Source organism: Cyprinus carpio, chromosome B12, assembly GCF_018340385.1.
Source record: "Cyprinus carpio isolate SPL01 chromosome B12, ASM1834038v1, whole genome shotgun sequence".
Classification (NCBI taxonomy): domain Eukaryota; kingdom Metazoa; phylum Chordata; class Actinopteri; order Cypriniformes; family Cyprinidae; genus Cyprinus; species Cyprinus carpio.
Window position 1 is genome coordinate 16,939,543 of NC_056608.1, and position 16,780 is coordinate 16,956,322.

A 16,780-nucleotide genomic window follows, 5' to 3' on the forward strand; every position below is an offset into this window, starting at 1 on the left:
AGAGAGATCAGTTATGAGGAGGGAGCCCGTGAGTCCGGCATCATCTGGATTTATCACGTTATCAGCTTTGGAACATAAAGACATTGTTCAGTAACACCTCGTGATTGACTACCTTCCTCTGTGAACTGTGTAACTCGCTTCGTGCGCGAATTTTAAACTTTGTGCTTGGGTACCCGTGGCATCTCCAGGTTTTACGCAATGATTTTTTGATCATTATCTTGGGTTTACCATTGTGGAACTGACTGAGGAGCAGAGCGGATAGTTATTTTAGTCTTGTACATATATTTTTTTTGTTATCTTTGGTTCGGGTAAGTGAGGTGCTTGTCACTTTTCTATCGTTGCTGGTTTATGAGAAGCCAAAATAAATATGACGTGGGTTCTTAAACATGTGTATTCTTTTTACACCGACTATACATGCGTTTAAGTAACAGTGTTTTTACCGTTGATTTTTTTCACAACCTCAAAAATTTTATTTTAGTCAGAGTGCGCAAAGAAGAAGCTTGAATTGCAGGCGCGTAAAGAGGTAACCATAGCAACTCTTCACCGATCAATCGCCTATAGTTCAGTAGCATACGTCAGTAAAATACTTTATTGTATGTACATATGACAGGCGTAATCATAAAAACGTTTTTATATATGCCAAAAGATAATTTTGGTTGCGCGACTGAAATCTAAAAGGACTGTGCCCTGACGGAAATTCCTTTGAAAAGTAATTGTAGGCTATGATTCGCACTTTCACAAAAGTTTCAAGACCTTTAATGTATTCGTTTGTATACTTGTATACTAGTTTTATTACATATGCTACAGCATATATTTTATACAAACTCAAATACAAGCTTCGGAGCAGTTTCTCAATTGCGCATGCCAGTGGACAGCCTGATAGATTCAGTGGATTTGAGCATGTCTAATGATGTATTTTTAATGCTAGATGAGGTCTTCCTGGTTTTCATCAGAGACACTTTTGTGCAGGTAACTTAATTAACGTGAAAAATTAACATTTGGTTACCATTGTTATCCATAGAAGAATGATTCTCCGAAGATGTCTCCGAAACTTGGCCCTTTTGCTTCTCTTCACCTTTGTAAAATCTCAAGGTAATACTGTATATTTTTTCTAGATATTCTGTATCTAAATAATCTTTATTACTTCACATTTGAGTGTGTATCACCTTAGGACCAGCATGTATCAGATGAGTCATATTGTTGTTGTACTATAACAATTATATAGCCTACATGTATTATTTTTAGTCATTTTGTCCTAGGTTTTATATATATATATATAGGTTATATATAGATATATATATATATATATATATATATATATATATACACACACACACAGACAAGGGAAAGCGTATTTCTTATGTCCTTTGATTAATTCAGTGTTACACCATCTTTAATCACCTATTTGTCTTTATTTTTAACGTTCCTGGGGTGTAAAATATTCCATGTAGCTGAATAAACATGGACTCATTGACATTGAATATAGAATAACCAACTGTAAAATATCTTAAAATATGTATCCATTTTTAGATGCACATCTGGAAGATGAGACAGTTTTTGACCTGTTTGAAACCAGTGGGATCACACGCAAGACTATCGGTGTAAAGCTTTTCAAGGGTCTGGACAGCGATGCTCCAGCATACCGCTTCATCCGTTTTGACCAGGTCCCCTCGGTCAGCTCCACAGCGGTACAAAAACTTCTTTTGCAGATACAAAACAACGAAGGCTTCATTCTGACAGCCACTCTGCGCCAGGACCGCACATCCCGTGGCACCATTCTTGCACTGGAAGGCCCTGGAGAGCGCAGGCAGTTTGAAGTTGTTTCGGATGGAAGAACCAACACTTTAGATTTGGTGTACTGGTGGGCTGATGGCTCACGCAACGTGATCTCTTTTGAAGATGTAGACCTCTCGGATTCACAGTGGAAAAATGTAACGCTTCATGTACATGGAGAGACAGCAACTTTGTACATTGGTTGTGCACTCATTGATAGCTTTATTCTCGATGAACCTTTCTATGAACACCTGAGCGCCACAGGTGCTCGTATGTATGTGGCCAAAGGGGCTACACGAGAAAGCCACTTTAGGGTATGTTTGACCTTACATTGTCGAGAAAAGTAAAGTGCATGCCAGTTGAATGCATTAGGACATAAGCTACAGGATATCAAGAATAGCAACTACATTTTTGCTCTTTGTAAGGCAATTTAGTCTGCATTAGTAGTTGCAGTGCATGCCAAGCAAGTTGCTGGAAACTGAGTAATAAATCACAGCTGATCCTCTAGTGTTCTGTAAATCCAACCCAACTTCCCAGTCATTGGAGATATATGTGAACGGTTGAAAATTGGCAAAGTAAGCCTGACAGCAGCTGTTGTTTCTTTCAGGGCTTGCTGCAGAATGTACGTTTTATCTTTGACACCCCACTTGAGGACATTCTGGAGAGCAGGGGATGTGATCTTGGAAACCCAGGTAGGAGGGGCTTGTGAGCCTTAACATTCTTTTAACACATTCAGCCAGCCAAAAAAGATTTGTGGGATCAAGATGAAGTTCCTCTTTAATTGGAACTGCTGTACGGAATATGTAACTCACAGACAGGAAGGGATTCATTCTGTAATGATGTCCATTTTGTTGGAATATTTTGTGTTTTAGTTTTCTTCAATGTCAGCCGAATGGTGGCTGTGGAAAGAATGGGTTCTTAAACTGCAGGCTTTTGACATCCTTCGCTCAGGGGAAGGTTTTTGGCACTTGACACTTAGCTTTCTAAGTAAACATGCTTATAGGGGCTCACGCATGTGGAGACCTGTGCACACTCACTCAGATTAGCAGCAACCACCGTGACTGAAGAAATTATTAGCTTGGATAATGTGCGTGTATTACAAGCCTGTATTTTTCTAAGTAGGCCATCCATCAGTCTGGTCTGTTTTTGTAAGTGTTTTTCAATGCACATCAGCCCTCATGATTTAGTTTTAAGATTGTTATGTTGTCGTAAATGTACAAATATTGCATTTAGCTCATTTTAGCTTATAGTTAAATTATTTTACCTTGTTTGAAGCAAAGGGACCATGTGTGGGGTCACATAGATGGGTCAGTAGGTCATGAGGCCAAGAAGGAAGGGTAGTTAAGTTAAACATGAATGCAACAACACACACTCGCACTACCACTAAAAAAAAAAAAAAAAAAGAAAAGGAAAAGAAATTGATATTGATTTTAGGTTTAGGTTTGTTTTAGTGATATTTAAAAAAAAAACAGTCCTGGCTTCACATAAGGGAATTCAAACCAAAATAATCTCATGGTTTAAAAATGTTTAAAAGTGTCTAGAGTATGTTCAACGAATAACTCTTTACACATGATGGTAATCTACATATCATATATCCAGTAATTTTGAACCTATCTTTGATGCTATCCTAAAAGTTTTCGTTTCTTTGTTATCTGGCAATAACAAAGGAAACAAGTGAAGATATTTACAACTGTCTAATCTAAAAACTGAGTGCTGTTTTATGTTAGACTTTTAATAATAGTTTATTGGGGTAACTCACAGTACTGCCCCACCCAGACTTTAATATTATACTACTCCTTCTGAACTACTTAAAAATAACTTCAAAAAAATTTGCTTCTAAAGACAGCGACCAAGAATTGCTGAGATAGGTCTGTGTGCCTAGAAATAGTTTGCTCGCGGTTACATGTGTGTTATATCACAGGAGCCAATGAAACGTTTTAATTTGGCTTCCTATTGCAATCTTCAAGCGCCTGAGTGTCGTGTATAAAAAGGCTTTATTGCAAACAGGTTTAGTTGTCATGCTGTGAGATACCCAATGTCTGCATTCTCCATCTTTGTACTTGCCTTAAAGGTGAAGTGTATAATTTTTCCAACATTAAAAGACTTCTTCTTATCCCACCTTGCTCAAATAGCTATAAGTAACCCATTTGTAGTTTGTGATTCTTCTGAAAAGTGTAAATACTGTGGGTCTATCAAAACATCTCAACCAACCTGACACAATGTTCGCTCAAACAGTTCTGTGTCCAGATGCTTTTTTTTGTGCTTTCTTTTTCGCTTAAATGTTCTGTTATGGATGGGATATTATAGTATACATTACTTCAAAAGTTTGGGATGGTAAGATTTGTGAAAGAAGTCTCTTATGGTCACCCATGAGGTACCAGTCTGTTCATCACGCAAAGCCACTGAGTCGCTTTAGAAGATTTGGAATATACTGTAGTGTACAGTGTATTTTGTGTTTTTTTTTTTGTCCATTTTGGAGCCTCTGGTCACTATGAACATAATCAATTGTAACAAGTCTCACAAATCGAATTGTTGTGCAATGGCTTTTGAACCATCCTATCAGAATTCATGTGTAACCTGTAATTATAGATGTAATTTGATTTTCTTCTCTCTTTCGTCAGAGGAGGCAAATGTAGTCAGCGAGAGTGCGGAGGTGGTGGAGGTGGAGGTTCCATCTTCAATTGCCACCAATGTGATTGGCCAGAATACAGATGTTCCAGCAACCAGCTCCTCAGAACTAATGTGTGAACGTTCCTGTGAAGAACTGGCCAACCTCTTCCAGGAGCTGAAGGGTCTCAGAGTTGTTGTTAGCAACCTTATAGATGGTCTGCAGAAAGTGGTGAGTCCTGTTATGTTGCTTTGACAGATCCAAATGAAACCCATGTTATCCTACACTAGATCATGCCTTAACAAGATTAGTCACTCAGTGTATAACTTCTGTCATTTAGAAAAGAGCCTCTTGGATCTCACATAGATCTCAGATAGAGCATGCCATATTGTTGATGTTAACTGATTTTGTCAGATGTTTAAAAAATGTGAGGGCAGTTATGTTTTTGGGCACATGAACGGGATAGTTGGACCATAATTTGGTATCTACAGACATAACCGTGGCAGGAATGTGAGCTCAGTAAATCACAGTGTTAGAAGTTTTCTGTTGGAAAACATCTAAAATTTTCAATGCATGACAATTTATAGTTATTTTGACTGCTGGATATGTTTGAATGTGTGGAAAGACTGAATGAGGTCTCATTGCAGCATGGAGATGAACAACTGTGTGATTCATTTAATTTCAAACTGACTTTTTAGACAGAAGAAAACACGGCGATGAAGGAGGCACTAAATAAGATGCAGAGTCTTTCGGAGCAGACTATATGTTGGCAAGATGGCCGTATGTTTGAGGACAAAGAGGACTGGATTGTGGATAGCTGTACTAAATGTACCTGCCAAGAAGGAAAAGTGGTTTGTCGTCAAATCACTTGTCCTCCAGTGGCATGTGCCAATCCATCCTTCATCGATGGCGAATGCTGTCCAGTTTGCCTTCGTAAGTGGAAGCACAAACATACAGAGATAAATGACAACCAAATTTGTCTTTTGTTTATAGCTTAATAGAGACTTTTTTCAAAAAATCTTACAGACTCCAACCTTTTTTGTGTTTAAAAAAATGGACAGACCCAAAAGCAGGCAACAAATATATTTGTACATTTCCTTATAACATGTTATGTCTTTGTGTAGCAATGGACAGTGAAGATGGCTGGTCTCCATGGTCAGAATGGACTCAGTGCACAGTCACATGTGGAAGTGGCACTCAACAGAGGGGGCGCTCTTGTGATGACACAAGCAATACATGTTCTGGACCCTCGATTCAGACACGCAAGTGCAGTTTGGGAAAATGTGACCGCAGAGGTATGAATGCAACCACTGTATGTGTGATAGCTGGAAGTGAGCCAATGTAGCACACTTATAGTAACATTGTGTTTTGCAGTCCGTCAGGACGGTGGATGGAGCTTATGGTCTCCATGGTCATCCTGCTCAGTGACGTGTGGAGAAGGTCTGATCACACGTATCCGTCACTGCAATGCTCCTGTTCCACAAAGAGGTGGAAAAGACTGTGAAGGTGATGGACGAGAGACACAAAGCTGCCGCTTGGACCCCTGTCCGAGTGAGTATTGCATATTTAATCACCACTGTTAAATATAAAATAAATGTTAGCTGCATTTAAAAAAATGTTAGGCTGTTAAACGTTAACTTTGACAGTCCTACAAAATTTAAAGCTCAACCACAAATTGAGCCCAACCACACACATGCTCATATAGAAACCATCTCATCCACCCTGCTGTTCAGATCTTAACTGGAAAACATTGAGAGGATGATGTCATTCTTTCCAGGGCTTATATTATCGTTAGAACAGGGAGGATACACAAATTTGGGCAATTTGTTCAATCAGAGGATTATGGCAAAGATGCTTATGAAATGCCTGATGAATGAGATTCACATCGGAGACACGGCAGATGACTGGGAACTCCCTGAAATTTTTTCGATCAGGGGCTATCGAATGTTTAGGATCTGGGCTAACTTTTAGTTTCTGAAGAGCAGTGCCAGAAGAGGGCAAGCTATGTGTATTGTGCCTGCTTATTTTGGGCGTTTATGTGTTATTTCCACATTAGCCAGGAATGTGCAAGCAAACAGATTGCGATATATTAGAGACATTACATAATATAACATTTGGTTCAAAATGAAATCCAAGTTAATTCATATCTAAAATGGTTTTTAGCTTTATTAGTTAGTTTCATTACATCAATGTCAGTTCTTTGAAATCTGCACTAGAATATCTGTGTTTGGATCTCTTAAAATTGCATAAGCTGAACAATGGCACAATAAAACTAAATAACAACCAGTTTAATATAAAACACAAACGGAATAACAAGCAGATGGACTTTGTCACTTTAAAAACAAAGAATAGTACTTTATATTATATAATTATATAAACATTAATTTCATTAGGTCACAAAAAATGCTGTACATGCCATCTGGGGGCATTGAGTCACTCTATGAACAGATTTGTGAACCAAACTTTTAGGGTTATAACTAATAAATGCAAATGTATCCCATGTTATGCCATTTAGTTGATGGTGGCTGGGGTCCATGGTCTCCCTGGGCAATGTGTTCGGCTACATGTGGAGGGGGTCTGAAGAGTCGTGTTAGGGAATGTAATAGCCCTGAACCACAGCATGGAGGAAGGAAATGTCTTGGAGACTCCACTGAAAATGAAGTATGCAACCGACAGGAGTGTCCTGTTGGTAAGAAAAACAGACGTATGAACATAATATGTTACATGTATGTCCTTTTACAGTGCTTTTCTCTTTCAACCTCCTAAAATCAAGTTTATTTTTATTTTTATTTTTATTTTTTTTAGCATTAGAAACTTAAAAGTATCATATGTGATTTTTTTATACTAAAACAGTGCTGTGTTGATTTGACAGATGCCTGTCTTTCGAACCCTTGCTTCTCCGGAGTTGAGTGTATCACAGCTTCTGATGGATCCTGGGAATGTGGACCCTGCCCGAATGGTTATCGTGGCAATGGAACTTTCTGTGAAGATGTCAATGAGGTGAGCAAAATTACATCAGACTAATTAGATCAAAATACTTCTGAACAAACCTGTAACCCTAAGTATTAACATTGGTATGTTAAGGTGCAGTCTCATCAGTGAAATTTGCAAAAAGGTATTTTATATATTGTCAATAGTGCACTGATGTATGAAGCACAGCTCATATAGAAGTCACTTTCAGAACAAACAGCTTTCACTTTCTAATTACTCACCCTTGTGTCGTTCCAAACCCACAAGACCTTCATTCATCTTCGGAACACAAATTAAGATATTTTTTGATGAAATCCGAGAGCTTTCTGAACCTGTATAGACAGCAATGTAACTGACACATTCAAGGCCCAGAAAGGTAGTAAGGTCATCATTAAAATAGTCAGTGGTTCAGCCGTATTTTTATAAAGCTATAAGAATACTTTTTGTGCGAAATGAAAACAAAAATAACAGCTTCAATAATTTTCAATGCACGTTCACGACAGTACCTTGATGTATGTTTGGGCATTCCTCTGCTTGTAAACAAGGCACAGCACATCCAGGTTCTACGTCAGAACACCGGTTCCTGTATCAGCAGCATCGCATGCATACATCCTGGTACTCTTGTGAATGCATGGCAGAGAATGACAAGAAAGAGAACAATTGTTGAATAAAGTCATTATTTTTATTTTCTCATAGCTTCATAAAATTAAGGTTAAACCACTGATGTCACATAGAATATTTTAACCATGTCCTTACTACCTTTCTGGGCCTTGAACATAGTAGTACCCGGATTTCATCAAATATATCTTAATTTGTGTTCCAAAGATGAACAAAGGTCTTACGGGTTTGGAAGAACATGAGGGTGAGTAATTAATGACAGAATTTTCATTTTTGAGTGAACTATCCCTTTAAATGTTGGATGTGCATTGTGAATTGACTTTTCTAGATGTGCACTGACTAAACTACAATAAAACTGGCGAAAAATTATAAAACAGGAATAAATCCCATATATTACATTGAAGACCTAAAAAAAGCCGTATCTAGAGACCAGAATATCATGGAGACTATGGACTAGTTATTTTAACATGGCAACCACCAAACAATACTCTAGCAACTACCCAGAACACCCTAGGAACCACATAACAATGCCATGGCACCATGTGGATTGATTTTACACGGTCAAGAACCTTCAGTATGTATATACATAACATATCTGACAATTCTGATCCCTGTACTGCTTTTCTCTTTCTCTCTTTTTGCATTCTGTGGTGTGCAGTGCGATATGGTATCAGATCTGTGTCATAAGGTGGGTGGCCTACAGCAATGTGTGAATACAGACCCCGGATTCCACTGTCTCCCCTGCCCCCCACGCTACAAAGGGACTCAGCCCTACGGCATGGGAGTGGAGTCAGCTAAAATCAACAAACAGGTCAGTCATATATACATCACCTCGCATACCACTTACTGAGGGGCTAATTTATGTCCACCCTCCTGGCAGATACCTTCAACAAGTTCTCAAAGTTCTGGGTCATGTGTGTTTAAATAGACAAAGTTTTAGTATCTGTTGTTTTTTCCTTATGAATAGGTGTGTGAACCCTACAACCCCTGCAAAGACAACAGCCACAGTTGCCACAAGTATGCTGAATGCATCTTCCTTAGTCACTTCAGTGACCCAATGTACAAGTGCGAGTGCCGTATTGGTTATGCTGGAGATGGCATCATCTGTGGAGAGGACTATGATCTGGATGGATGGCCCAACCAGGATCTTGTGTGTGGAGCAAATGCCACCTACCATTGCAAAAAGGTACTACATTAACCAGTGTCATACCCCTCATTTGGATCCATATGTCAATTGAATAGAAAAAATTTATAGAATATGTGGATTTACTGAAGACAAAATGCTGAGACTAAAGACGTCTCTGCATTGGTTCAATGTAATGCAATCCAGACCTTAAGATTTAGCTGAGGACTGCTTTGAATGGGTTTCTAAGGAATATAAAATGGAAAGAAATATTGTTTCACCTTAATAAACCCCACAGGACAATGGTATCAACTCAGGCAGGGGGCCCAGTGACCATGAACTAGAGGAATGTTTTGATTTGGCCCAGTGTTTACTGTCTATCGTGCCTTTTTGGAATCGTATATTTTATATCCCTTAAACGTCTTTGTGGTGAGGTGTTTAGCCAAAGGGAGGGAGAACAAAAGTAATAATTACATCATTCTTCTCCTGTGATGGATAATTGCTTGATTATGTCATGATACACCGTGGAGAAAAACCAGGACCAGAATCTGCAAAACATCATGGATCTGAAGCCTGGGAAGCAATGAGAGCCAAACGAGAAAGCAATAAAGGATAAAATATGTGCACATAATAAATAAAGGAAAATACTGGTAATGCACAGAATGAAAAATTGAGATATCATAGCAGAAGAAGCTTGAAATTCTTAGTACTGTATGTGGGTGATTTGATGCGGTTCATTTGATATGAATAACTGTTAGTGTCAGATTTCTGGAATAAGGCCTTGTTTTACACTGCACATATAAGTGAAGCAGTACAGTGATATGCCTGGGTCCAAAATAAACTAAAATAATTGCTTCCAGAATTATTTCATGAAAAAACCTTAGTTATAATAATTAAAAATCGTATATGTATACAGTCATTGAAAAGTCACATGATCTTTCAGAAATCATTCTAATACTGTATTTTGATTTGGTGCTCAAGAAACATTCCATATTAATGTTTGTAAGCAGTTGTGCTGCTGAATGTTTTTTTGGAAACCATGACACATATATTTTCATATGTTCATAGATATTCTAAAACAAAAAAAACAAAATTGTTATTTTGTTATTCATTGTGTGTGTTGTGTTTGCTTATTTTGATATTTTCCACAGATGTGTTACCACATGCACCACATGCAATTTATGATGTTAAATTTTCCACTGTGGAGGATGTGCAGGTTGCAACAGATGCTTTCTTTAATAGACATTATTAAGTCACATTTAAGTAGCCTTCAGTTTTTGCCATTGATTTACTCACAAGAGACAGATTATGACTTTTACAGATCAATATGCACTGCTTATGCTTTCACTGTGAAACAGGCTTGTGTTTATTATTTATTATTTATTATTTTTTTTATTTTTTATTTTTTTTTTTTTTTTTATTTTGTGTAGGTGAACTGCTCTGCTCTGCTCTGGTCTGGTGGGGTTTGATTTTGTTGTGATGGGCAAGGAGATGCCTGTGATAAAGATGATGATAATGATGAAATTGTGGATGAAAGGGTAAGGTAGATTTAGTACATGTGAGGTTTATGGATTTGTCTTCATGCTACTGATGTACATACTGTAAGAATGTGTGCTATTCATATAGACACATGTATATGATATATTGATTCCAGGACAACTGCCCCCTGATGTACAACCCCAGGCAGTATGACTATGACAAGGATGATGTCGGAGACCGTTGTGATAACTGCCCATATGAACATAACCCTGCTCAGACCGATACTGACAACAATGGGGAAGGAGATGCCTGTTCTATTGATATGGATGGAGATGGTACAAGAAGCTTTGATCATCGTTTATAATCCATGTGACTCATTTTGGATTGCAACAGATATGACTCACAAGTCCTTTTCTTATTTCTGCTCTTAGAGATTCTAAACGAGCGAGACAACTGCCCTCTCATTTACAACACAGACCAGAAAGACACCGATTTAGATGGTGTCGGAGACCAGTGTGATAACTGCCCCTTAGTCCACAACCCACAGCAGGTCTGGAAAAAAATGGAAACTGAGTGCTTTTGCAGATTAAACATCTTTATTCATTTTTTTTAAAGAATGTACCATTTTGTTTTTGCAGACGGATGCAGATAATGATCTAATTGGAGACCAATGTGATGACAACCAAGACATAGATGAAGATGGCCATCAAAATAACATGGATAACTGCCCGTACATACCTAATGCAAACCAAGCCGACCACGACGGAGACGGGAAAGGAGATGCTTGTGATCATGATGATGATAATGATGGCATTCCTGATGACCGGGATAACTGCAGACTAGTTTCCAACAAGGACCAAACGGACTCTGATGGTAAAAACAGTGTTATATATAAACACCCTCTTATTTTGGTCTCTGATTATAGTATTGAAAAAAAAAAATTTATTTATCATTCATTTGTATCTTTTTTTTCTCCCACTATATTAAATTGATAGTTTAGGTCCATGTATTGATATTTTAATTGCACTTTACAATAATGTTTCTATTAATTAATGTTAGTTAATGCATTAACTTACAATAACTAACAATGAGCAATACATTTGTTACAGTATTTATTAATCTTTAGTAATGTTAAAAAAACAACTTTTCATTGTTGGCTCAGGTCAATAATGTATTTTTAATTTTTGGATTTGGTTCATTTAAGAATATTAGCAGATCACTAACAAGTTAACAATGGTTAACAAATGAAACCTTATTGTAAATTGTTACCAATATTTTTTAGAGTGATGCATGCAGCATGATACATTGGTAACAAGTACCAAGGTATTTTCGTCTTTGATAATTACATTGCATGATTATTGTAGGTCATAGTTTATTATAAAATTAATTTGCATAAAAAATTATAAGAACACAAATCTGTGAACATTTTAGAAAAACTTTATATAATTGCATAAAAAATATTACTTCGTGTTTTGAACCGCTACACTAACACTTCTAACAAAACACTTCATATCTCACTTCATATATCATATTTCATTTCTGGTCTTTACCATTTCACTCCAGAATAAGGAATGAGTTGAAATAATGATGTGACTAATTATTGATATATGGCATGATGTGGACAGTTGTTCTGCAAATTACCAGAGAACTGAGAAAACTGATAAACAACGTTAAGAATTTTTTCTCTGGGCTCCTCACACCTGTTCGTCTTAATACACAATCCTGCATTCAATTTTTGTGTCATGCAATCGTCTGTTGTTTTGGACGTCGTTCATATTTCCTATGAGGGTCGTCCAAGAATCTGTCCCATAAAACAGAAAATCAAAGACAAGGCATAAAAAGCAAGCAGATAAGAAATGCATAAATGTCTCACTGGCATCAGAAATGCAGAAAAGTTGCATCCCAGGGTAGTGCTCCACGTCTCTTTGTGTTTTATGAGGTATTTTAGACACAGATATACGCAGCTTGACATAAAGCCTAAATGGTATAATGGTTGAATAAGTTCTCTGTTGTCAGGCCATGCTTACTGCTTGCGTTCTCTTTTATAAACTGGATTTGAAATTTAAGTGGGGTGAAATTTGCCTTGGCATTCCAAAGGGTGTTCATTTCGGCAGCCCTCTGAACTCTAAGTGCTAGCTGAAGCTGTCACGTTCTATGAGGAGATTGGAGATCTTTGAGGTTTTGTTGGCTTAAAGAGACAATCCTAAAGCTTTGGGAAAAGCCATTGTTTTCCAGTTTTCCAAAAGGCAAAATACCTCTTGGCTAAGACTACACTGTGATGCCAGTGGTTTGCATATCAAATGATTGAATTTTTTGAAGCTTGGATTTGAATTTTCTAGGTCAGCGGCTTTGGAGTATTTTATGAAGTGGTTATACTGATAGTATTAACACGAGCGGTGTATATGGCTTTATATGACCTCATAAGCTTATAATGATTTGTTTATAATTATTTGTCTGGTTTAATCTACTTTTGACACTCATTCAGCAGTTGGTTTAACGTTCTTATATTTTCTCTCAGGTGATGGTCGTGGTGATGAGTGTGAGAATGATTTCGACAATGACAAAGTCCCGGATATCTTCGATGCATGCCCGGAAAACAGTGCAATCAGCGTCACAGATTTCCGGAAGTTTCAAATGGTTCATCTCGACCCCAAGGGAACCACACAGATTGATCCAAACTGGGTGGTCCGAAACCAGGGCAAAGAGCTTGTGCAAACTGCCAACTCCGACCCTGGAATTGCAGTGGGTAAGTGAGCTGTAACGCAAATGTTTCCATACATGAAAAGCTAAAACGTGCCAGCATTGATTTTGGATTGTCTTTTTGCACAATAACAGGCTTTGATGAGTTCAGCGCTGTGGATTTCAGCGGGACCTTCTATGTGAATACAGACAGGGATGATGATTATGCAGGATTTGTGTTTGGATACCAGTCTAGCCGACGTTTTTACGTAGTCATGTGGAAACAGATCACGCAGACGTACTGGGAAGACAAGCCATCAAAGGCGTTTGGCATCTCTGGCGTCTCTCTCAAGGTGGTCAACTCCACCACAGGCACTGGGGAAAATCTACGCAATGCATTATGGCACACAGGCAACACCAAGCAGCAGGTGAACTCTCCCTTCACTTTTATTAGTCCTGACATATTTCTCGTTTCGTGCCATTACTAACAATAAACTGTCCCATAAATTCCCATGATTCAAAGCAGTGCTGTCTGTCTTAGTGCTTAAAATGATGGATGGCTTTACAATATCTTTTAGGTGCGCACTCTGTGGCACGACCCGAAGAATATCGGCTGGAAAGACTATACTGCCTACCGCTGGCATCTCATCCACAGGCCAAAGACTGGATTCATTAGGTATAGACTCAGACTCCATCTTGCATTTTTGTGATTTGTATAGAATTTATTTTAATAGAATAGAATACAATTTTTATGTTATATAAAATTATATAAAAAATGTACATTCTATCAATAATGTTTTAATATTTTATACATTTAAAAAAAAAAAAAAAACATAAAAAATAATGTGAAAATGTTATATTTATGAAAATATGTAATTTTTCCCCCAGAGTTGTTGTGTATGAAGGCAAGCAGATCATGGCAGACTCAGGCCCCATTTATGACAAAACGTTTGCAGGTGGAAGACTCGGGTTATTCGTTTTCTCCCAGGAGGCCGTTTTCTTCTCTGACCTCAAATATGAATGCAGAGGTGAACAAATATGACTTTATTTAGAGATGAAAACATTTAAATATCCTTCCTTTTTCTATTATTAAGATATTTTCTTTTCTTTTCTTTTTTCTTTTTAAATATTTTTGGCAGATAATTGAGTGTGATTTGAGTGCTGTATCTCTTGTCATGGACTATTTTGATCAAAGCAAAACTGTATCAGTGTAGTGCCTTAGTAAAAGACCAAAATTAGACTTTCTGCAATAAGGGCCTGCATAAAGGCCAGATCCACAGACCAGAGGTGCCTTCAAGAGGTGAATATACCTCCTGCTGGACAAGTATGAAAGGAAATAAATATTTGGTAAGCATTGCTTTAGATTCTCAGTTAAATGTTGCACAACTAATGAGTGTTGAGGGTTTATCGTTTTTCATTTCATATACTTTATTAGTTTATATGACTTTCTGGTCATTCTTGTGGAGAACCTTTTTGTGGCTTTTTTTGTTTGTTTGTTTGTTTGTTGCAATGTTTAGGGGAGATGTATTATATTCTGACCTTTTCTACTATCTACTGTAACTTATTTGTCTTTTTTTCTGGTTATTAGTTATCATTCCTTTTGTAATGTATCCCTTGCTGACTAATTGTAAATACTTATTTATTCGTTTACATTGACAATTTTTTACAGATGAGGTTTAAAAGAATGTTTTGCATATGTTATCAAATTGCATTCATGTCAGTAAGGCTTTGTCATTGGCCATTACTGTACAGTATCTACATAGAAAATGAATGTGACAAGAGGAAGTGTAATGTAATATTCCTGAACATTTTAGAAGTGTCAAGGTGTTACACATTTTTTTTTTTGAACTTCAGAGAGTGCAAGTAAGCATCGCTTAACACCGGTCCTCAGTGACCCCAGCCGCAGAGACTTTTCTTGCTCTCATAGGTACAATGGTGACAAACCAGGATTGTGATCTCAGCAACTCTCCAGTTTCTAGATCACCCTAACTTGGGATTGAACCAGCAATTTTTGAGGTATCCATTCTATCAGCACCCTCTTTTGTATATTCAATAAGAAGAAGCACTTCTTCAGGAAATGCCAGTGAGAAATTTAATATAAATTTCATATTTTTATGAGCTGATAAAGGAATATATATTACACCTCTCATGTACATGCTTTAAATCTCAACTTTTTTTATTTACGGTCATTTCATTCACCATGCAACACAGAGCACTTCATTAAATGTTAATTTTAAAATTCATCTACAGTGTATGGCTTGCTGCTAATAACATCTCTAGGTATCATACTTGTTTTTTATTAACTAACAAACAGCTGTTTTTGATATTTTGATCACTCATATGCGTTTTCATGGCAAATATGTCAATAAAATTATATACAAAAATTACATGGCTCTAAAAATTCAAGTTATAAATATTTCAGTAGACTAATAAAAGGTCTAAATTTAAAATTGTTAGATTTGAGAGTAATGTATTTTAAATGCATACAAAATTTTCATCCATTTTAACATAAACTAATAAACTAAATGTGATACATATGTCACTAATACATACATGAAAAGATTTCTGCACACTAAAAATCACAGCATAGTTTAACTATTTAAATCTATTTGATTTTATTTAAATAATATATTTAGCATCTATTCAAACTGCATATGAACAGCATAAATCAATTCATTGTGAAAAATTTTTGCTCAGATAAAAAGCACAAAAATTGTTAAAATATGGCTTTGGAACAAACATTAACTAAAATGTTTGAGATTGAAACAAAGTGGACTGACTGATCAATGATAAATATATAAACCTGGTTACTATTTATTTCAAACACGTTCAGTAAGACTACAGGTAAGACTATTCTTCAGAAGTCTTACCTGTTTCATTTATGTATGACTGACAATGTGCATTATTACCATTAATTTTATTAGATTGTTAGAACTGTGTAATTCAAATGGATGGGAATTAATTACATGCAATATCCATTCAAATACATAAATCTTAAATTTAGACCTAAATATTTCTTTTGAGTCTGGGTCACCTCATGTGCGCAAATTTTGAGATCACATGACACGTCTACTTACTGTTTAGCAGATTTCTGCAATGGCATTGGGAACCAAAAACTAGCTACTTTTTCTAAATGATCCATGCTGCTAAGTTGCCAGTGCCAAATTAAAAAAAAAAAAAAAAAAAAAAAAAACTACTAAGTGCATCATTCAGTGTAAACCTAATTTAAATTTGTGGTTTAATCCATTAATACAAACAGAGGCATGACCTGCTAGAAACCATTCCAAATTAGCTAACCATGTCCAATTTTGGTAGTGTTTTTCTGTCTTCCATCTGGTGATCCTCTGGGCTCTCTTTGGAGCATTTAGGGGAAAACAGTGCTTGGTAGAATTAAGGCGGCATGCTGTCCTCCAGTAATTCTTGTCTCTGAAAGAGTGCCCACTTTTCACTGCTTTCAGATGCTACAGAGCATTTTGCAGGCTGATGTGGTAAAGATATGCAAGCATGAGTGTGTTTGCAGCTGACACAAC

General features: G+C 36.9%; 1 protein-coding gene across 2 annotated transcripts; it reads left to right on the forward strand.

The window, feature by feature from the left end:
* LOC109099274 (thrombospondin-2-like) lies at positions 1 to 15,637 on the forward strand. 2 transcript variants are annotated; one of them, XM_042735729.1, is made up of 19 exons: positions 1 to 308; positions 1,022 to 1,092; positions 1,531 to 2,087; positions 2,381 to 2,465; positions 4,395 to 4,612; positions 5,080 to 5,314; positions 5,506 to 5,676; positions 5,756 to 5,932; positions 6,897 to 7,070; positions 7,254 to 7,381; positions 8,628 to 8,780; positions 8,937 to 9,155; positions 10,747 to 10,906; positions 11,003 to 11,121; positions 11,210 to 11,444; positions 13,090 to 13,317; positions 13,407 to 13,678; positions 13,829 to 13,926; positions 14,139 to 15,637. In XM_042735729.1, the coding sequence occupies exons 2-19, from the start codon at positions 1,026 to 1,028 to the stop codon at positions 14,290 to 14,292; spliced, it is 3,450 nt and encodes a 1,149-aa protein (XP_042591663.1). In that variant the 5' UTR covers positions 1 to 308; positions 1,022 to 1,025; the 3' UTR covers positions 14,293 to 15,637. The 2 variants fall into 2 exon arrangements, with proteins under 2 accessions (XP_042591663.1, XP_042591664.1); XM_042735730.1 differs by lacking the exon at positions 1 to 308 and adding an exon at positions 344 to 523.
* Positions 15,638 to 16,780: the final 1,143 nt, after the last annotated feature.

Coding starts and splice junctions, on each gene's coding strand:
- LOC109099274 (XM_042735729.1), top strand. CDS start 1,026: ATGATTCTCCGAAGATGTCTCCGAAACTTGGCCCTTTTGCTTCTCTTC. Junction 2,466..4,394: donor ATGTGATCTTGGAAACCCAG/GTAGGAGGGGCT, acceptor CTCTTTCGTCAG/AGGAGGCAAATGTAGTCAGC. Junction 7,071..7,253: donor CCGACAGGAGTGTCCTGTTG/GTAAGAAAAACA, acceptor TTGATTTGACAG/ATGCCTGTCTTTCGAACCCT.